Below are 23,344 nucleotides of genomic sequence, written 5' to 3'. Positions count from 1 at the left end.
GACCCGTCAGAGACTACATAGAAAAATGACTGGTCAGCGAACATGCTAACTGTCATTAGATGAAATTGTTGAAAGAAGGTGTTACATCAAAAACCTTGTTGTGATTGTTTTGGTTGCTATCAGATTGCCGCGGTTGCCTGTAGTTTGTATGGAAGAGTCCAACTCGTCTCCACACTTGCCAACTACTCGCTAAGACACGCGCTAACACTGTGAAGAATTTGATGCAAACCGGAAGCAGAGAACATGTTTCAAAATGTTTAACTTTAATCTTGAAGAAGAGTCTCAGCACCCTTATTCAAGTTTCACGACTACTTAACGAGTGTTTCCACACAAATCTGTGTCTTCCATGCAAACTATAGGCGATTGCAGCAACCTGCTAGCAACTAAAGCAAACCCAAAGAGGTTTCTGGTGATGTTTGTTTTCCAAAACTTCCAACCAGCTGGGGAATATAGATTTTTCCCTAGCGACCAGTGGTTGCCGGGGTTATACTGACCAGTCTCTAGGCCTGCATGATTGAGCCATAAGTAATACTAGTACTAATATGAATGCAAACTTTTTGCTGGCCCAGCCAAGGAAACCCAGATGCCATATACAGGGTTATTTTGTTATGTCAAGTTCAACATTTAAAACCGTTTGGCTGCCTCCTTCACTTTTTACTTTAAGAATAACCTTTTGTGCACCAAATATATTAAATAAAATCCTTAGACGACCGCTTTACTGGCTGCTGACAAATACAGGAGAAGTGTAGATAAAAGAGGAAACGTTAGAAGGCGGCTTGGAAACTGGTGGCACCTTATTAAATCATATTGGCAATACGCTGGTAAATCCTAAACCTTTAATTTGTATTGAACGGAAGGATATGAATGGATTTAAAAAGCTTTTCTTTCACCTTTTACTCCACAGCAAAGGAGCCTGGTCCACAGAGGCGGCGAAGGTTGCTGCTTTACTATTTTTGAGAGGCAAAAGGAAGATCAATACAAGAGTAATTGGCTGAAATAAACCCTTAACAAATCTCAGCATTATTAATAAAATATTTTTTTCTGATGTCTTTGGAAGAAATCCATTACTGAAATTGACTTGAATGCTTCAGCAGTAATGCCTGCACAGCACAGAGGAGGGGAAAAGACAGCATGTGATGGAGTTAGTGTGGAGCCAGCACGACGGCCTTTGTTACTCGTTTTGGAAAATTTGGAGAGAATCATGCTGGGATCGTTTCCCCAGTATTCCCTTTGGAGCAGAAAATAGTCAGTTTCAAACGTATTTGCACTACTGCACATACTGTATGTGGTTTATGTCTGTGTAGCACAAGCAAGAGGCAGGACACAGGCCGCCCAGTCACTAGTGGTGATATTACTTTTACCAGTTTTTACTAGCAGTTAGCTTGTTAAAGTGTTGTAATGCTAAGGAAAGAACTGAAAATGCAGCAAAGGTCAATAAAGGTTCATATCAAGCATCATGTAGCTTTTTTCCTGTTTGTTAAAAGCTCGTTAAAACTGCCTTTTATGTTGTTTCTACACTAATTAACTGCACCTGTTTTAATCACTATTACTTCAGGTTTTTTCTTCTTAAACTTTGACCAGAACAGCTGGTTACACTGATAACTCTGCAGATTAAATGATTAAAAATGATTATCTGCAGCTCAAACCTGAGCAGATCTTGAACATGGAATTGTGTTTTATTTGGCCCTCAGTTAAATTTCACTAGAACATGAGGATATAAAAGAAAACACTAAGTGGACATCACACCTTTATGCATACTTTTTGGCTTTTTAGCTATTTTTTTGTTGCAAGAATTGAAATAGAGGATATTGCACCACACGTCTGACTTTCACTTAGAGTAGGAGGAGCTCCTCTCTCCTCACACTTAATGTGGCACAAGAAGAAGAAGCATTTTTTTAAAGCTGCAGAAGAAATACTTTTAAATATAAGACTGAGTATTTATCAGCCAGCGAGTACTGCACAGAGGAGGAATGCAGCTTACAGATGAAAATCATGATGTGGGTTATTAAGGTACTAACTAAACTACCCAAACTGTGGTGCACACAAAAAAACAAAACAAAAACATAATGTGGTGCTTTGCCTGTTATTTGTGGCTTGAAAATATTTTTAATTTCTGCTGCAATTTAGTTAGCCAGTCACAGCCCGTCACCGCCACAGCACGACAATGTGTTGTATTTGAAAATTCAAGTTGGATCTGTTGTGCACATAAGTGAATTCGAGCCCAGGAAAAATCCTCTCCAGCAACGACATGAAAAGGCTCATGAAATAATAGAAGCCGGCTCAAAAATGTTTGCAAAAGAGTTATAATTAAACTCTTAGCGACAACTCTTCCACAGTTCACACAGAGCTGCGCAATATCACAAGTCTACTGTCAAGTAACTTGCTTTTTTAATACTTGAAATTTTTGATTTTACTTCATGACATCGAGAAATGTCTGTCAGAATACAGGTACTAATTAAGTCAGATTCAAGCGTGTTAGAATAATGTCTTATGATGTTGTTCAGAATCACCAAAAGTAATGAACCAGCTGCTCACAGGCGGCTGTGGGTCAGATAGTAACTCTCCTAGAGTTCTTCTTCTTTGGGGTTGTGTGTGTTGGGGTCACCATAATGGATCATCTGCCTCCACCTTGCTCTCACATCTCCTTCTGTCACACCAACTTTCTGCATGTCCTCCTTCCCTGCATCCATGCATATCAGGCTTCTTTTACCCTTCATCTTCAGTCCCCTCGTTTGGTGTCCCTATTCTCACCTTTACACTCCTTCCATTACTTTTGTCTTGCTACCTCTGAACATGCCTCCTTGTACTCCAGCAGCAGTTTGGACTGGCACTGTGTTGGAACACAGCACAGGTGGGAGTCATTGTTAAACCTGGCAAGATCCTGTGGTTCAGCAACAACAATCATAGTCTTCTTCCTCTGTCTGGATCTTAGCTTCCTCAGGATCTTAGCTTGGTCATGCTTAACCACCCTAGGAGGCGTCTCGCGATCTTCCTGTATCCTATGCCAGCTACTTGGTTATGATGCTCCATGTACTGTATGCCCTGCCTGCCAGCGTCTTGCACCCTTCTGTAATGTGCTGAATTATCTCAGGAGCATCTCTGCACAAACTGCACCTTGGGTCTTGCCGTAGTGTAGTATATCTTGTGCTTGGAGCTTTTTCCTGCGATGCCATGATCTGTGCATCTGTGCAGTCCAGCTTTGTCCAGCCATTTTCAATATCTGATGAATCCTGCCCTCCACCTGAGCTCTGAGAATTATCCAGATAACTGATGCCCCAACCTCCAATGAAGTCCCTTTCAGTTTCTAACAGAAGAATTTGCCCTCATATCAGAACAAGCCAAATCTCCTTCTCCATCCCATGGACCCGAATTGCCATGGTGTTTCAACCAGTGAAACCACTTGACCCCTTGCTGGCACCCCTCTTGGTAGATTCCCTTTGTCATCACTGGTTCATAAGCAAACAGTTAGTGCATCAACTACAGAATTTCCACCACAGTTTGTTTTTTTTGCTGTTGTGCTATCACACCAATTTGTTTCTGGCCCTTAGAGAACCCAAAATAAAGACAAGGTGTGCAGCACAGAGTGGCAGAAAACAAAAAACGACTGAATCTCACTGTGAGTTAAACACTGACTTGCATTTAAGCTCAGAGTAATTCTTTGGCACAGATGGACAATACAGGCAGTTGAAACATTTCCTGTAATGGCACAACCTTGAGAGGAAGAAGAATTATTGGGAAAACACGCTAGAAAAAAATCTCTGGTCCCTCATGAGCTCAGTCTATGATCAAATATGCACAATCAAACAGACAGGCAGTGGTACCTTGGAGTAAAGATATATTCGGTCTGTGTACTGGCTGGCGCAGAACTGCAGGCCTGGGTAGAAGGGATGGGCGTTGTTGGCGTCCTCGCCACCATTGCCCCCATCATCATCATTAGCATCAGCAGCAGAAGACAAACACGGCACAGCTCCGCAGTCTGCAGGGAGAGAGGAATAGGCTGACTAATATCTCACTGAGCATATATTATTGGCTCATTATTGGTTTTCACTGCTTTATTGGTACTCTGTTTGCTCCTCTGGTGATGCAATGAGTAGAAGAGACATTAAACTCCCGCAGCTTTTAAGATTTATTATACTGAGCACAATATTGGGAAGATGTGGCATTTGTAGCAGATCATTCAAATATGTATGCATATACACTAGATGCATGGAAAAACACCCATATATTGATGCTTATTGCTTTCAAACACTTGATTAAGAATCTGAAATGAAAATGTTGAAGCAATTATCTCTGACATTTTCATATAAATGGGAATCAAAGTCAACATTCTTGCTATCAGCAGTTGATATAAGAGCAAACAAACGTGGCGGTTTAAACACTCTGCTTTACCCTAAAAGTAGACGCAACAGATTATTGAAAGAACGGGAATTTTACGTCACTAGAAATAAGACTGCCTAGGACCAAAAGATTAAGTAATAAAGTGCTTGAAATAAGTCACACCTTTTGTGTGTAACTTATTAAAAGAAATTAAAATTAACTCGCTTAACAAAGTAATAGCCCACATTTATTGTTTAGTTTTTTGTGAATTAGGTGGTGACAGATAACAGTTGATAACAGTTTCAGAATCAGCTGTAAAAGCTATTCAAAGAGAAAATCGCAGAATTTCTTTGTCCCACTGGTGTAAATTCTGCTTCTAAATGGGAAAACATGAAGGCATTTTAGGGTGGATATACATAATTTGTCACAGTCTACGACTTTTGTTGTTCTCAGTCCTTAGTTTAGTTTTTTTTTTAAATCTGATTTTAGACTTTTTAGATTCATTTGTTTTGTTTTTTGGTTTCAATTCCATTTCTAGTTTTGATTAAGGTCTGGTTTTGATTAATCTTGTAGTATTTCTTGATGTTTTGGAACACTAGTTTCTATGTAGATTCATGGGTTATATTTAATCATAAGTTTAATGCTAAGATGCTAAGTTCACCATATTTTGTCAATTCTTAGTCTCTGTAGTAGATTTTTTTTTATGTTATTTTACTTCCTGATTTATTTTGATAGTTGTACTTCCTCTTTATCTAGTTTTCTGATTCTATTCAGCTGTGTCTTGTTTTTCCTTTTTTGTGTATACAGTGCTGTCTGCCCCTTAGTCCTTGTCAGAGCGTCTATATACATCTCTCATGCATTTCCTCGTCGTTCCATGTGTCAGTGTTTTTCCAGCTTTATTTCTCCCATCGGACTTTGTTTTCCCTTTTGGACTTTCTAACAGCCAGCCTTTGACATATAAACACATTTCATTTATGCTAGTTTTGTTTTTTACTTTGCAATTAGTTATCAGAGCGAATGAATTATTTAAATGTCTAATAAACCAGGCAAAATGAATAGCATGTCACAGAGTTTGCGTCTTTCCCTGCTGTTATCCTCGTATACAGTCTTTCTGTTAGTGCTGTGCTGCATGGGGACGCTCCACTCACTCAGAGATAACAGTATACATGTGCAGCTATCCCACCGACACAGAGGAGAAAAACGGTTGGCTTAATTTAGAAAGAACAATCTTAGCTACGGATTAAGACAACAACAAATGTGTAAATGAATTATGTACAAGCACTGCATCAGAACGTCTTTTTTCCTTACAAACAAAAACCAGACCACTGGGAAGCATAATGTTTGGTTTATTAAAAAGAAGAAGCGGGTAAAGCTTGAAAAACTCTTGGAGATGAATCTCAGGGTCAGGGCGCCGTCTCACTGCAGAGTCTTCAGGCTGAATCCTCCTGTGGTTCCTGAGCAGAGAGAGATAGCAGAGAGAAAAAGACAGTAAATGTTAGACATGCCTGTTTAAGCTTAGCCAGGTAAATGCATTAGGAGATGATTTTTTTTATTACCCTGTAATACAGTATTAGTGTGCCAACACACATTTAATATGTTGAGCAAAACAAAAAGTATTTAGCACTGTGTAATATTTTCTTAGAGCCGCTGTCATATTTTAAACTTACCTTGTGTCTTCAGTCTCATTTGGTTCCTCGACGTTCCTTCTGCTTCTGCCGTCAGCAGAGCAGAAATATAAAACAGGTAACTGTCAACAAGACCACGAAGCCTAAAAACAGTATTTACAAGATGTCTCAAATAAAAATATTTTATTTATAGCTATATATCACAAAAACAGCTACTTGTTTCCATGACTGTTGTGCAGTTACCGTTTTATCAGCTGACCAGACAACCACATGCCATCATATTACACATGCCGTACTGGCTAATATTAAATTTGGTCAACTCAGCAAAAAGCCATGGTTTGAAAAAATAACTTGCATTTAATTAGTTGCTCCAAGTTACTTTTATGTGTTGCTAGCTTAATCTAGTGTCAATTAGCATTGTCTAACATCTACATCTATAATCCACTAATATGCTTATATTAGCTAGTTATATGTAGTCTTTTTTTTAACATCTTACCTTTTAAAAATGCTGATACAGCTCTGTTGTGCAGATAGCATATGTTACTAACTTCCGAGAACTATTGCAAGTCTTTGTGATTTGCCATTGGAATAAATTTGGAATTGGATTGGACCCAGTGTAGATGACAAGATTCCAATGGCATCTACATTGTCATGTAGATTGGGACTGGACCCAGTCATGTAGACAAGACTATTACTAGAGTAATGGGGTCTTGCCTAAGGGCGTGACCTGGCTGATCAACCAATTAAATTTGCCGCCTGATGTGCATGACTTTTCCATCTTTAGGCTGTGGGGATAATAATGTGTTGATATGCTATAAGTGACTTTTTGCATCATTACTGAATCACAACCATTCAAACAATGGACACAGTTAAAATTCAAAAATAAACAAAGATTAATAAATGAAATCTATTTTTATATGATAATCTAAAAGTTTTAAAATAAAGTTTTTGAAATATTTTTGAAAGTAGATTAGCTTGGTTTTTCCATGGCGTCCTAAATATCTGTAACCTATGGTCAAAGTTTTAAAAAATGAGCATGAAACTAGCTAGCATGCTAGTCATCTACAAGTTACAACCTGTCCTACACGCAGCACATGTTAGCTTGGCTGGTAAAACAGAGTTCATAAAAGAGGTTATATTTGTACCAATGAGTCCAAGTACATATTAAAAAAAAAAAAAAGATTAGAACTGGAGAAATGTAAACATTTGGGAGCCAAATCTACCAGATGTAGCTATCAACTGAAATTGCAGCAAAAATGCATTTTTAAAATAAAGTTAGAATTAAGCAATGTTTTTATTTAAACAAATGTGCAAACATAAAGCATAGAGTGTTAATGTCACATACCATGTAAAGGATGGACGCAGCTACTGTGACGTCACACATTGTTTCCAAATTCCTGTTTGAAGCTTTGAGATGAGCATTTCTGATGTCGCCATTGTGGCTGCAAAAAAACGGCTGTGACGAGAAGGAGTGACTTTGACTGTGGATCCACATGCTTGTTGGTTAATGACAACTCAGTTATAAAGCAGCATTGGCTTCAAATTCCTGACCAACTGACCAATTATAGTGATTAAAATTAGTTGGTCAGTTGGTCAATTTCCTGACCAACTAATTTTAATCACTATAGAAAACTATTCCTTCAGTATAACGCTGTTCAGCAAGACAGAAAGCCAACTTCTTTGACAGAAAATGCCCAATTTATTTTTCACAAGTTCACTCTAGAATTTGCTGAACAACAGGATTGAAACGCAGCTAGAGAGCAGAAAAAAAGAGTGATAAAATGATCGTCACACAAGGAGAGAAACAGAGAAAGAAGAGAGGGAGCGGGTCATTAATGTCAGCTATGTAGCTTGCTCATCCTGCCAGCATCTAGCACGAAAAGGTCAGGTGGTGGAAATGAGACCGCCACTGTTCGACCACGCTTCATTTAGACAATGACCTATAACACTCTGATAATACTTGCCTTAAATCACTTCGCGTGGCCAGTTGTCTGCCTTGTCGGTGTGTGTGTTAGTGAGACTGTGCGTGCGTGTGTGTGTGTCCATCTGGCTTGCTAATGGGGGAAAAATACTGACACAGGCTGTCTGCGACAAGAGAGTTTCCATTGAACAAGCGCTGCCCTGCACCTGCACTGGATCTCTAGTGAGTATGGGAGAAAGATATCTCTCCAGTGTTTTGGCTGGGAAACGTGTGAAGACTGCTGTTGCCAAGCCACTGTCAATCACCGTTTTTGAGAATTAAATGTATTTAACTCTTTATGTTTTCTCTACACAATCTCTCAAAAGACGTGTATATTTAATAAAAAAGAGAATTAATCGTTGTAGGTGAAACTGACTTTTCTAGCATTTTAATGCAGTTGTTTAAAAAAACAAACAAACAAACAGATTTTCCACCGACTGAGTGCTGCTGGTGGCGTAATATGAATCAGATCAGTGTTTAGTTCCCTTTGCTAGCTTGTTTCTTTCTTTCTGGCTATGGTGGCAAACTCCTACTCTTCTTAGCACATTTTCACTACCAGCTGCTGATCAGTAGAAAACCATGACATCATTAGTGTGAGTGTACAATGCTGACAATATGCAAACTCACTCATAGCAGAGTGATTATTGGTCACAGAGTACATTATGCCTGAGAGGTCAAACAATATATCATATTTTTCACTCTCCCTAGCACACCTTTATATGGCACTGCACAGGTAAGGTATTTAAGCAGAGACACACTGGGATTGGACATTTTCTAGCTGATTGGTCAAAACCAATGAACAGCTGATCAGGCTAAAATATCTGCATCTGATCATAGATGTTCACCTACTCAGAAATATAATTATACGTCTTTCTGATGCAGAACACAACAACTGATTGGTCCATTTGGCAGCAGTATGCTGTTTGAACATCATATTTATTTATGCAAAGGTTCTGTGAGGCTTTAATTCCCTCTCTGATACTAATGCTAATGGCAGCACAGCAGCCACTAATCTGCTAGTGTAACATTCGCTACACTATGGCTACACTACTGGGTTTATATTAGACAGATGCTTAAGTTTCTATTCTATCTCTATATCCTTTTTCATGTCATACACCGTTCTTTTAACATGCTCTTTGTATTCAAAGTATTTCAATCACTTCTACTTTGCAGTATTTCTTTAACCAGCTTTTATTTTCCACAGAAACTGTTTCTATTTACTGACTGTTTAACGGTCCATCGCTGCTTTGAATAATATTAGCGATGTAATTTGATGCCAAATCCCTTTGTATCAATGTGAGATCATCCAAGTAACACATTTTCTGTCCTTGACCTATCCTGTACAAAGTCCATATCTTTCACTTTTATGTTTGCCGTCCTCATAGGTGCAATTTTCCCAGGTCTGCCACAGATTGTTCTGCTCTCAGACCAGCCTCAGCTGGAATGGGCCACTTTGTATCTGAAAATACCAAGATAACCAGACGAAGGCATTTCACAGAGCTACAAACCTGGAACCAAAACATTTTTAGGACACTAGCTTTTCGCTAAATCCCATCCATCCTTCTGTCCTGCTGCATCTGTAATGAAACCTTGCAGCTCTGCAGTGTGCAGCCTATATTTGTTGTAAGCAGTTTTTTTCCCCCCCCCTTCCCCTGTTTGCAGTGGTAGAACGCGCCAGCTGCATTAAGTGGGCCATTTATACGATGGGGGCAATTCATCTTACAAAGCCGTCTTATTAGACTGTCACTTACACAGTATGAACAGTGCCTTCAAAACACCCCAAGGGATTTATCTGTTATTTTACTGAGAGAGAAAGAAAACAACGCCTAATTGGACTGAGTCATCTTATCTTCTGCAGAATCGAAACAAAAGATTAAAAAAAAAAAGAAAAAAAAAGAAATCCTAACTGTGCTTCTCAAGCATGAAGACGTTTGGTGCCGCTGTTACATTTGCACTAATATCCAAAAGAGACAGGTATCCATGTTTGAATGTTTGGGCCATGCAGATCGACTGAGCGACAGACAGTAAGGAGAGAGTGGGAGACGGAGAGGTGGAGGAGGAGTGATTGCCTGTCTGTGCTGTGAGGAAAGTAATCTCAGAGCAATCAAGAGGTGGGAGCGGCCGACAGCTCTGCGGTTTGCCTTCTAAAACCACAGGCAGGTAGAGGAAAATCATTAGGCATCACTCCTGACCCCATAGGTCACTTTTATTGGACAAACACAGTGCTTTGTAATACCCACGCTGCTGGAGACAGACTGGCAACAGCATGTAACTAAGAATCTGACTAAACAACAACAGGACAGATAAATGCCTCGAACAGTTTTTCTTTTCTAAAACAAATTACGTCATGCATACTAGCCGGTACACTCGTGCAGTTTTTGAAGGCAGTCTGCAGGTGATTTGTAGATTTAAGCTGTCAATATCGTCTGTCTCAGCGCTGGCTCGTGTTGAAATCAGAGCCGTGTGAGGGCGGTACTATCTGCCACAGGACTACTGGAACTACCTATAGCAAATCAAGTGAAAACATTAACGTAGTAACATGCGCCAGGTCACTGTGTCTAAACTCTAGGGTTAGACTTAGGTGGAGGGCTTGGTTACCATCCAGTCCTTCTTGTAGAATTGTTGCCTGTTTAAAACGCCCAAATATAATGTTTTAATAGAAAAGTTTCAAAACGTGAGACTTTATCTTCAAGACCCTGAAAATTTGTCTGTGTAGTATGTGGGTAGGACAAAACCCAATCCTGACCTTGGGAGTGAGATGGTGGATGTTAACTCAGAGGTCTACTTCATCATAGGTGGTAACCCTAACCCTACAGTAACCAAACTTTACTTCTGAAGAAGGCCCAAACACGTGTGAGTCAGATGACTCTTCTTTATTTTATGATTAAAGCGACTTGGGAGCACAATTTAAAAAAACTAAACTGGCACAGATTTACTGTAGTGTTGGGGTTGTCCGTGATGACAGCTTTAAGGTCAGAGGGTGTGGAGCTTCAAAATCAACTACAGAGGGTGTTTGTAAGTCATTTGGTTTTAATTGGCTAACACCAACTAGTAAGACTTGATGCATGCTCAATCATCCAGGTAAGGAAATCCCGAAAAAGCTGATTTTGTCCGTCTGGACGTAGAGTTTTCAGTGGGAGAAACGTTTCGTCAAGTGACTTCTTCAGTCTCAGCTGACTGCAGTCCAACCTTATAATCAGTACATTTGCATAATGACAACTGATCAACACTGACCAATGAAGAAACTGACCTCACAGCCTGTTGTTCTTTCAGTGGGCTAGTTCCAGTCATTGTGCAAATGTACGGTTTATAAGATTGGGGAAACCTGCAGTCAGCTGAGGCTGAAGAAGTCACTTGACGAAACGTTTCTCCCACTGAAAACGTCCACATGAACAGAATCAACCTTTTCAGGACTAACTAGTACAGTACTGATCAGTCCCATTTTAACACTTCTATGATCAAGATTTAGCTTTTTTTTGTCTTTTTTTTTATCAAAAACAGTCAAGTCTTAAAACTCTAAACTTAACTCTAAACTTAAAACCATGAAAAAACATGGTTAAAATGGCAGACTGTGGTAATGACTACGCCCCTCACTCCCACAAATATTTTTCAGCAGTCCACTGCTTGGCAAGCTAACAGGTTTATAGATGACCCTTAACTCTCAGCCTGGCCTAATGCAGTCTGAAAGGAGCTAGAGTCCTGCCGTGTGAGCTATTACATTATAAAGACTAATTTTTGTACCTTTTTCAATAAATTAATCTATGAACTGCTCATACTTTTATATCTATACATACATACCGTGGGTGGGCAATTAACAAGCTGAACTCAGTGCTGTTCAATATTAATTCTATCTCTTTATAAACTGCTACTGTTAAGAGTAGATGTTATAATTAGGCAATGAAAATGTGAAGTAGGTAAAAACAGCAGTTTATCTGTTAAAACACATTCCCAAAAACAGAGTGAACAAAATATCTTTTTGCTAAATTTCAAACTACTATTGCCAGTTTTCTTGTAGTTTAATTACTTTATCTGCAGTTTTTCCTTCTTTTTTTTTTCTTACTCAGTGGCAGAAATCCAGTTTTTTTGTCACAAGTGATTTAGGAGCTCAGGAATGTCCTCACAAAACTGCTCTCAGGTCCCATACTCTTTTAACGCTTTGCCCAAGCAGAGCCACGTGACAGCTGTGTGCTAGTCCACGTTCAGTCTGAAGCTCCTCCAAAAGTGAAAAACTATCTGTGATTCAGTCCTCTCGCCCTGATGAAGTTAACAACATGGTTAATTTTTAGCACCGACTTACACAACACCTCCCGACGTGCGATACAATCCAAAAATACCAATTTCAGTCACTTGAAGGTACTTTATGCTGTAAGCTAAATTTCCTAAAGTATTCTGGAAAAATCCCCAACAATCAAACACCCCACAGAGCCCCACAGGAGAGGGGCCTGATGGCTGAAGGCTCTGCCTCCCATTCTACTTTTAGAAAATCTAACAACTATAAGTAACCCCGCAGTCTGTACAGTCAGTACAATCAGATCTTTAAGATAAGGTTGGGCCTGCCCTTTTATGTGAGGAGAAGGATTATAAATTTGATTGTAGATCTAACAGGGAGCCAGTGAAGAGAGGCCAATATGGGACAAATATCATCTCTCTTTCTTGGCGCTGTTAGTTCCCTCTATTTTGGATTAAATGGAGGTTTTCTAGGGAATCTTTAGAACAACCTGATAATAATAAGAGTAGTTTCCAATGGCTTTTAATTTTAGAGAAACTGTCCAGATAAAAGAAAGTAGCTCTTCATATTTGGACATCTTGGTTAAAAATGACTCCAAGATTTCTTACAGTGTTGGTGGAGGCCAAGGTATGCCATTCAGAGGCAAGTGCCTGGTTAGACGCAATTTCTCTGATTTTTAAGGCACCAAGTACAGCTGTAGTTTAATAAACTATGTCATCTGGGTTCAATGATTGATATAACTAGGTATCATTTAAATATCAATAAAAATAAATCTGAAAATTGAAAAGTAGATCATAAAACTTGACAATTTGTCACAATTTCAGGATTTCAAGGATAAAGTTACTCAGCAATCAGCTCTCCACAAACTAAGCACACAGCTTTACCTTTGACATCAGTAAATAAATACGTATTAGTCCAGTTAAAAAAAACAAAAAAACAACAACTTTACATTGAAAACAAAAGAAAACAAAGTTGTACTGTGACTTCACAAAATCACAAAAAAACAAAACAGTGATCTATTCTCTGATGACGAGTTTTGGTGGCTGAAATGGGAAACTGCATAATGTATACTTATTTATGCTCCAATCCTAATTTCCCACTGACATCATGCAGGACAACCAAAGTGCCAGATGTGGCCCAGGGGCCGTACGATTCACAGGTCTGATATAGACCCACAAACAAGCAGCGACTGAAGGTGGCAGCCTTTGAGCATCCCAAGGGAAGAAACACAAACAAACACGGTGATGTCCATGACTTCTAGACTTCTGGCAGCAAATGACTTTTTATCAAAGTCTCAAAACAGACCTTATTTTTTTAAGTATGTTGGCTGAACCTTTAAAAATGGGAGATAATATATAACAATGGCTGTAATTCCTAAACACCACCACAGATCTAACCAATAATGATGGCTATTAATGCTGTGATGTCAGCTTTGTCACAGATTTCTTGTATGAAGCCATCTGCTACAGGCAAGTCCTCCCCAAGAAGTGTAACCCACAAGCATTGGGGCAGGGATTTAGCCAATCAGAAGAAAGTGGACTTTCAGAAAGGGGGTGGCTTAAAGAGGCAGGAACTAAAATGGCTTATAAATTGCATGAGCCAGGTGTCCATCCAATTTATAAGCGACAGTTTAAGGTAAAAATGGATCCTTTTGAACTATGAATCATGCAAACCTACTCGAGAGGACTCCCTGGATAAAATATTAAGAGCTGGAGTTGAATAAGAAAGGTTCAGATAAGAAAATTAAAAGTGAGAAACCCCTTTTATTCATTTATCTGTGGAATCCAAACAACCATTATTTCAAAAATTACAATAAAGTGGCAAATTTAATCCTGTAAAACACTGTGTTAGAATCTAAAACGCTCACATGGCTTTCCAATGAGTGTTGGGCACCTTATGAGCTTCTGTTTCTCTTGTTTCCATGTCTGTTATAAGACGAGGTGTTCTCATCACTTAAGACAGCCCTGTATCACTCTGCCTGTATGTTTAGGTTATTGCTTAAAGCTCTAGAACTCTTGCACAGTACTGCAGGTAGACATGAGCTGTCTCCAGGGGAAAAAGTGCATGACTAAAGGGGACGTAGGGGGCCAAGTTGGTATCCAGCGGTGTCTCTTTAGTGCTGCCATTTCTGATCGACTGTGAAGCTTTTATCGCTCCCCTTGAGTCAGTCTAAATAGAGGTGTTTTTATTTTTAAAAAAAGGGAAAAAAAAGCAGGCTTTTTGCTCACCTTTAGAATAAAGTACAGAAGGCACTGCAGGGAAAAGAAAAGCTGCAGTGGAATTCAGTCCTAGACTGATGGGGTAGCACAGGTATCTGCAAAGATGGGAAATTAACCACTCGACAATCTGGGCACTAATAGATGTCAAATTGTAAGTGTGTGCGTGTGTCTGAAGAACAGGAATCAGCCAGTTTGTTGCACGCTGATCTCTGGATGTTAAAGGCTAATGGGGGTTGATGGCTTGCCTGTTAAAACCTAAACGTCTTATGCAACACTCCTTCCCGTGTTGAGTATTCTAGAAAAATGTTTTTTAAAGAGCCCCGAGCTCAGTGTCACCCCTTTAATATGAACATCTACATGTTTTCAGAGGCAACACCCAGGTCACGGGCTTTTCTTAGACTCTGCTAGTCTGGCATTTTTTTAAAGCTCTTCATATTGCACACAGTGTAATTAGTTCTTTGTAATTAGTGCAATTTATTGCTTTGCGTATCCCTCTGAGACACGAGTACTTGAACACAGAGGTCTTAATTTGCAATATTACACACTGTGTAATTGGGAATTTGTTTCCTCACATCCCTCTGAGATTCACAGACATGTGCACATATAACCAGAGTGGACGGGGGAACGGCAGGTTGCGTTTCAGGGATGAGCTGGAGCATCTAGGGAGCTTGTGCCTTTCATGAAATTAGACCTCGGTCAACTTTATTAAAAAAAAAAAAAACAACAACACCCAAAAAACAAAACAGCCAATCAGGAGCTCATCAGTTGCCTACTGTACACTGGCCCTCAAAGCCAGTGGAGATCAGCGAAGTTTTACTTACTGTAAAATCTCCTGTAGCTTCATGGCGCAAAGTGCAGAAATAGTAATAAGAAGTAAGAATAATATTGCCTAGCCCCATATGGAATGAGCTATGGTGCCTTATTGGAGGTGATGATATTAAACAGCATTATATGGGCAGGTGACAAGAAGGCACTAGCCAATTTCCCTAGATATGAAAAGAAGAAGATTGCATGTGGGATTACCCTGTGTGCGGTCAGGGGGGAGGCAGCCACCACCGCCAGCGTCGTTGTCGCCTCTCTCTCCCACTGATTGTTTGCCTTTGAGCCACCGCTTGTCCTCTTCCTCTGCTTCTCCCACTTTCTGTTTGTCTTTGGGAGGCTCAGCCTCCTTCTCCTCCATCTCCCCCTCCTCGCTCTGTTTGCCTTTGCGTGATTTCTGAGGCCGGGCTTTTCCCCAGCTGAGCTCTGGCTCACTGTCGGAGCTGGAGAGAACGACACAAGCCTGGTCCCTCTGGGCTGCAGGGGGTAGCTGAGGCCTGGGTGGCTCTGAGCCAGCAGGGAGAGACAGAAAGAGCGAGAGATGAAGATTACTCTATTGGCTGAGCTGCACAGTGTAATCAGACTTTGAAGAGTTTCATTCCCGAGCAAGATATCCATCATCTGAAGAGTGTGACAGTGTGACAAAATGACTGCTGACATGAAAGTAAAACTCAATATGGCTCATTAGTGATGTTATTTGCCATCATAAGTTCTTCACTGACAAGTTTAGCGGATGTGATGGTGTAAATGAGTCGACATAAGCAGGGGCGCAGAAGAATGTGTATATTTTCAAGTCTTTATTGTGGACCTATTATGCTCATTTCTAGCTCCTTATTTTTATTCTTGGACTTGAGTATCTTTGCATGATTCACATTTCAAAGTGATCCTTATTTATCTTTTACCGAGCCTCAGTGCAGCACCTCATTATATCCACTGTCTGAAACAAGCCATTTAAACTTCTTCCTCAATACTTTTTTTTTTTTTTTGCACAGAAACTCGATGGTCTGACTGATAACAGCTGACAAAAGCTGAGAAAATATGAACAGTAAGTGCCATGATGTTAAGCAGATAGGTGTATTTTATTCACTTTCTTTTCCTTGGTTTTGCCCTAATAATATACAGACAGTAATAATATAGCAGAATTAAATTCAGTTTTATTTATTTAGCAGCAAATCACAACAATAGTTGCCTAAAGGTGGTTTCTATTGTATGGTAAAGACAATAACACCAAAGAAAACCCCAACAATCAAACAGTCCCCTATGAGGGAATACTCGGAGAAAGTGGGAAGGAAGAACTCCCTTTCAACAGGAAGATTGAGGCTCAGAGAGAGGCAGCCATCTGCAAATCTGAAGCATGAAAATACACAGAAGAAAAACTGAATATCTGGACCTCCCTGACTTTTATTCTTTTGCCCTTAAATTAAAATTAAAGTGAAGTCCACAGTAATCCTTTTTTATCTTAGAGTGGGAAGGGTGCAGCCTCTTAGTTCATCCTCTGTAGGGAGGTTGTTACAACTCAGTAACTTCTAAAAAGAAGTAACTGAATAAAATGGGAAGAACAGCAGGTGGGCGGGGCTTGTGTACTCACAGCCGGACCTGTGAACTCGAAATGACCATAAAAGGCATGTCTGCTATTAGTGACGTAATACTACTAAAATAATAATAATACATGTGTATCATTATCACTGCACTTGTACATACATATATACATGTACATTTTCTTTCCTCTCTTGCGCAGCTGTAACAAGTGAATTTCCCCAGCGTGGGATTAAATAAAGTCGATGTCTATAAATCCAAGAGTAGGGAGAGAAAAAAAACACACAATAAGCCCCCTTTAAGTAGCAGATATTTAATGTGATGAATTTTAAGTGCACATAAGCAAATATATTGAAGTGTATGTCTTATTTGTATCTTTCTATTCTGAGTAGTTGGTTGCTTGGTGTACAATGACCATTTACAGGAAATAAGCACTATCGGGGACTAAGTCTTTGTTGCTCTGCAGCCCATCAGCTGTGATGCAGAAACTTACAGATGAACACCTGCCAGCCTCCGTTCCCCAGCTACTGGATCCAAACAGCCAATATCGTTTGCTGAGAGAGCAAATTACGTTCGTGTCACATTGTTTTGTTAATTGCTTGCCTGCGTCATGTGCAATCAAACCTAAACAAAATAATTGTCAGCGATTGCTGCATCTGCGGCGCGCACCAGCCGGAGTGCAGTGAGCAGTGTTCAAACAGCTGATAATGGCTGAATGCCAACGGCAGATCTCGCTTTAAAGAGTCAGCTTGAAGCCCGCCTATCAAACTTGTTTTGCAGCTCCGCTCTTAAACCATTCAAGTGATTTCCATTCATGCAGAATGTTGTAATTCTGCGAAGGTCAAGCAGAAATCTGAGCCACAAAAATGTTAATGAATGCAGGGATTATGTCATCGTCGTTCGCAGGCTTCACGTTATTTTAAATGGTACTTTCTGTGCTGCTGTTTATTAGGAAAGTAGAATTAACAGACGGATTAGCTGCTTAAAGAAAAGACCGTTATTATTTATAGTCAAATGTAAATGTCACGGTCAGAACAGAACTTCTTAAAAAAAGTGTCATTTCCTACTTTTCTTAGTTAAACTTTAATCACATCCCTTCACAATATTTGTCAAACTTGAGGTGCGAAATGTAAGAAGACAGTAAGTTGTGAGTCTCGAGGACGCAGAGGGCTAATTAGTGATCTTGCCTCTCTGTGGCTTGTTTCTTCAAAAGGCCATCCCCTAGTCGGTTTCCTCAAATGCCATCTGAGTCTCTGGGCTCCTGGCCCCAGCGCTGCCCCTCTTCACTAACAAGCCGAGTGAGGCCGCAGAGAGACGGCTCAATTTGTGTTAAGCTGTCCCTGCCGAGGAAGATGTTAACGGGAAAATCCTGCCGGGCTGAGCCTCCACTTTACCAGTCAATCCCCCTTATTCTCCCCACCCATCAGGAGCCCATTATGTCTGTAGTGGTTTGATAAGGTTCCAAAATCGAGTCTCAAATCTAGAATGCCACGCAAAAGGATTCCAAAAGCATGTGTTCTGGCATGTGAGCTAACAGATGTAGTTAAATAAAAACAAGGAAATGCTTTGAATTTCTTCAGTTGGCAGGGCTCGGAAAAAACTGCAGCCAGTAACAGAACACCCATCAAACAAAAAGAAAGTAGCTGGTTCACATGCTGTACAATATCAGGCAGTTAAAGACTCAGCTGGACTTTGTTGTTAAATTCTGTAATTTGATTTTTTTTTTAAAGAAATAAATAAAAAAATCAGCACATGGTTAGAGTGCTAGCTGAGAGGTACAGAGAGCCAGGAGATAACCAAATTGCCCTCTCCCTGTGTACATCTCTCACAGTAGGTGCTGAGAGACAAATTGCTGGTCTACCAGTGAAAGAGCTGAAGGACTGAACTGTGCCCACGCTCTAGGTCTAAAAAAAAGCTGCAAGCACAGGAACTCTACTAATTCACCTTGAAAATAGTTCAACAGAAGCTGCCTGGTTGTTTCCTGGTGCCAAAACAGCTATAGGAGACGATACAGACGAACCCACCGGAGACACAAAACCCTGTCACAAGAAGGAGGTAATAATCCCTGACAGTTTGATTAAAACCAGGCCTGGATTACTGACGATACAGCACTACAGCGATTCAATTTGTATGCAATTAATATGACATGTTATTGTTTAGCACCTGGAATTAGGTAAATTCCCGTCTCTGTCAGACAGAACAGAACGTTTAATCGATTGAAAAGCTAAATGCCAACTTCAACATCACCAAAACATACATAAACATAAAAAACACAAACGTTAGCTGCTAATCTAACTGCTTTTAAATTTATTCATATAGTACCAAATAACAACAACAGTCACCTTAAAGCAATTAATATTCTAAGGTAAAGACCCTACGATACTACAGAGAAAAACCCAGCAATCACACAACCCACACAGCAAGCACTTGGCAACAGTGGGAAGGAAAAACTCCCTTTTAACAGGAAGAAACCTCCAGCAGAACCAGGCTCGGGGGGGGGGGCACTGCCATCTGCGGTGATTGGCTGGAGGAGAGGAAGACAAAACAAAACTGACTAAGCTTTTATCATAAGCTACCTGGCACCACAGGCTTAAATGGTTGGTGTGTGATTGGCAATTTGTAAGACTGGGTTTTGTTTTAGCTGCAATATAAACAGGCATATATATAATTTTCTCACATATTTAGCCTGTCAACAATTGAGCTGGGGGTGTTAATTAGCTAACACTTGCTAGCTAGGGCTCAAAAGGGGCTAAATGAACAAGTACTCATTTAATAAAAAAACACAGACTTTAAACTAGAGCAACTAAAAATGGGCTCCAAGTATTAATATGTAGAATACTGAAAGTAGAAGCTTTCTGCTATTTCTTTGTAGTCTATTGTAGTCAAAGTACTACTAACCAATCAAATTTGAGCAACTGAGTTTCACACAAGACTCCATGTGGACAGGAAAAGATGGACTCCAAAATTGGATGAAACAATGGGTTAACATTAGATAAAATTTTAGCTTTTAATTACCTTGTCTTTTTAAAATTTAGCTGGATTTGTAAAAAGTTGGAGGGAACTGGAAGTCTGGATATCCACTCCTTACAGGGAGACCTCCACAGAAGCCACTGAGCCTGGTTCTGCCAGAGTTTTCTTCCTGTTAAAAGAGTTTTTCCTTCCCACTGTTGCCAAGTGCTTGCTCAGAGTGTGTTGTTTGATTGTTGGGGTTTCTCTGTATTACTTAAGGGGTCTTTTCCTCACAATATAACAGGCCTGTGGTTGTGATTTGATGGTATATAAATAAGATTGAATTGAATTGATTTGTTTTAAGTTACAGGCACAGCACACCTAAGAAGTACAGCCGGTACAGCTCCTAATCATGGTGTGCTGCCCTTTGGCAAGCTTTTGGAAGTTAGTCATTCATTAAGTAGGCTTCTAGGAAGGGAGGGCTCAAAGAGAGAGCAGCTGAAACGACTTTTAAAACAGAAGAACAAAGAAGTTGCTCTGAGTTGATATAAAGTTGATATAAAAAGGGATTCTTTTGAACTGTCAATTATGCAAAACGAGTCTAGATGAGCCCGGGAATGAAAATCTAGAGCTGGAAGTTAGCATTAAATGTACCCTTTAAAATCTATAGTGACACTGATTATTTTAGTTGTGAAATTTAAAAGTGACAAACTTTCCCATTTTCAGCAGTAAATCTGCCACTGCAGTGTGATGTGCTAGAATATAAGAATTGACAGATGTAACCACAATAGCTAAAGAAACACAGGGCTCTGCAAAGGGTGGTAGCCAGGTTTTAAGCTCCCGTTTCTCCTGCTTCCCACATCTAGCATCAATACTTTCCACTGAACAATAAAAACCCCTTAAAATCTTATTCCTTCTTACTTCATGCATCTCCTTCTGTTACTTTCTGGTACATTTTATTCTGGTCCAAACGCCTCACGGTAAAACAGACCAATATCCCTTCTGTTTGCTCGCTGCTCTTCCTCTACAGCTGCTGGCTTGTTGTATTTTTGCCATTCTGTGAAAATACAGAGCAGAAGCCAAATGCCTCGGATACATCTTTGCCTTTACTTTAAATACAAAGCCCTGACGTCCTTGTATCATGTGTCAGTATTCTGTGATTCATAGCGTCCTGGCTTTCTTTATAGTCATTGTGAAAAATTGTTGCTCTTGAAGGGATAGCATTTCTCATGTCACACTACAGGCTTCGACCTGATTATTTTCTTACATTTCCACGAGCTGTGGATTGCAGTGCCAAGTTGAGAGATATCTCCATAAATACAGTTGTTATTTTTCAGCGCAGTCTGTCATTTGCAAATTTAGCAGGTTGTTAAATTCCCTGTCTAGCAAGCTGACACGGCCTGCTGCTGTGAATGCAGAGTGGCGCTTGTGACAAAGAAGAGTGTGATTGCTGAATAGTTATCAAGCATCTGCTGCAGCTGAGCATGAAATGGGGGCTGAATTTTGTTAAAAAAAAAAAAATGTGTGGGTGGGTGTTTTTATGCTGCTCAAAAGCTGAGGTACTGCTTGTTTGTTCTGTGTCTGTTTTAAGTGCACCAGCTTCACTTCCAATGGACCGAGCCGCAAACAGACCTTTAGCCAATATTTACTGTGTGCTTACACTCACTACAGAGCTTATATTATAATACAGAGACTTCAGAGTCATTAATGCAGTGTCAACCTTTTTCTTTAAACACACGCAGGGCTATAGTGTTAGGACTATATCGATGTCAACATTTTACAGAGTCCTAAAGTGCTATTAGGATGCTAAACTAGTTAGGTAACCTTAGATTTATGTAGAATGTAATCTACGGTTAGCGTGTTTCTAAAGTTTATCAAACACACAGCCAAATGGTATCACCCATAATAGACCGTAGGTAAAAGATGGACAACAATGTTGCCATTTGTTTGAAAACTTTGACTTTGGTATTTTGGCTTTCGTTCTCTTGTAGCAAGGACAGGGTGCAGCAGGAATATGTTTGAAAACAGGGGACTGTGTAGCCACGCCCAACTCATACCCACCTTTATTATCTATTTTACCCGCAGTGGGTCCATAATTTACAAAATACAGCAAAAACTAAAACAAAACCCGTCACTAGTAACATGTGGAATGATTTGACTGACGTCATAAAGCAGGTGAGAAGTAGCATCATTTTGCCATAGCCTTCCATACAATCAGATTTCATTTCGTAACCAGAGGAGTCGCCCCCTGCTGGCCATTAGAAAGTATGGCCAGCACTGGCCTTTTTCAGAGGCTGTGTCTATCTGTGATAAACAATCTATGGTGTCCTCCTGGGACTTTCTTTGTAGAACACTGTCCGCCATGGTTACAAAATGTAAAACCTAGAAAAGGCATAGATTGAATAAATGCGACACATAGTATTTAACAAATCCTGTTAACCCTGTAACGCCAAGAGTATCTCAATAAACACTACAGTTTCAAAGATGTTAATTTTTTTGCAATTATTTTACGGTTTAGGCATTACAAGGTTAACGGTACTTTTAAACTTAGTGAAACATCTAGCTTAGCTGTTCTCAAAGCTAACCGACTCCAGCTCCATATTTAGCTCACGAATACAAGGCTAACATCAAACATCACCTGTCTCTTGGTAAAAGCGCCAACAAGTGGTTTTTTTTCCTTTTCTTCTTCCACAAATTCTCAAATGTTTTCAGAGTGAAGGTGAAAAAAGCAAACCCCCTCACTGGAGCAAAAAGGCTTTTCATGGTAGATGTGCTCTTTATAATTACTGTTCTCCAACTAATAATTTAAATTTCAACATCAACCCTGAAAGGCTTTATTTGACAGTATTATACTCTGCTACCTCATCGAGCCGGCAGTCTGGAAGGCCAGAGGTTATGCTCACGTGGAATTACTTTTTTATGAGTCATCTGGATACATAACTACTCTGACACTGACATTAAACTGTGTCATTCATCAGCGTGCATTTTACTCTGTTTCAAACATTTTAATAATTTTATGAAGTACCATAGTTAAAAACATGAATTGATTAAAATATACCTGCTACGCTCATTTTTAATTTCTTTATTTTATTCTTGGACTAGAGTAGCTTTTCATGACTGATAGATCAAAATAATCTTTTTTCATTGTGCTGGTCTTTGTTGGTACTCTGTGCTGGCTCACCTTAAACCTGCTCCTTTTGACTCGCTGCTCTCGGCTGTGTGCCTACAACGACCATATTAGGGATGTCCACCCTCTTTGACATCATACAGATCCAAGAGTAGAAAAAAGTGTATACTAGCCATGGCTAACTGGGATTACTTTGCACAGAGTCTAACCTCATTATTTAACAGTATATATGAGGCATCAAATAAGGAGAAGAGTAATACGCCTCCTCTAAGTGCATCAAATACAGTGTGTGATCAGGCAGTGAAGTCTGTCTTTATAAAGCAATCGGTAAATGCTACCTTAACCTGCCATACACTAGGTTTTTGTTGACTAATGACTTATCTTTAGCTCATGCTCATATAAGGCTTTATTCAGCCAGGTTTGAGTGTGCATTAGCAAAAGTATTAAACTCATATTACCTCAGCATTACAGCTGTGAACTACATTCAAGTTTGGGGATTTTTAAAAAAATCATCTCTCAAACTGATTTGATGCATCTCAGACATCTAAAGAGCATGGACCTGCA

At 39.7% G+C, this 23,344-nt stretch overlaps 1 protein-coding gene and 1 long non-coding RNA gene across 9 annotated transcripts in view; both read right to left on the bottom strand.

The window, feature by feature from the left end:
• The window catches only part of zranb3 (zinc finger, RAN-binding domain containing 3), a 116,071-nt gene that overhangs the window by 39,829 nt on the left and 52,898 nt on the right, over positions 1 to 23,344 (bottom strand). For 6 of the 7 annotated variants that reach the window (XM_039606903.1, XM_039606904.1, XM_039606902.1 and 3 more), the window contains 2 exons: positions 15,373 to 15,675; positions 3,822 to 3,976 (listed from right to left, as the gene is read on the bottom strand). In XM_039606903.1, the coding sequence (XP_039462837.1) occupies positions 3,822 to 3,976; positions 15,373 to 15,675 (458 nt within the window). The remainder of the gene's footprint in view (positions 1 to 3,821; positions 3,977 to 15,372; positions 15,676 to 23,344) is intronic. The other variant, XM_039606906.1, reaches the window with a different exon arrangement.
• On the bottom strand, positions 5,640 to 6,497 carry LOC120436242. Of its 2 annotated transcripts, none has more exons than XR_005610268.1 (3): positions 6,439 to 6,497; positions 5,985 to 6,085; positions 5,640 to 5,771 (listed from the first exon to the last, which is right to left on the bottom strand). It is a non-coding gene; the product is annotated as an uncharacterized LOC120436242 (long non-coding RNA). The 2 variants fall into 2 exon arrangements; XR_005610269.1 differs by having other exon boundaries at positions 5,985 to 6,029; positions 6,439 to 6,495.

This window comes from Oreochromis aureus, linkage group 23, assembly GCF_013358895.1.
Source record: "Oreochromis aureus strain Israel breed Guangdong linkage group 23, ZZ_aureus, whole genome shotgun sequence".
NCBI lineage: Eukaryota > Metazoa > Chordata > Actinopteri > Cichliformes > Cichlidae > Oreochromis > Oreochromis aureus.
Note: the sequence above shows the minus strand (reverse complement) of the source record. Positions and strands in the feature narration are given on the sequence as shown.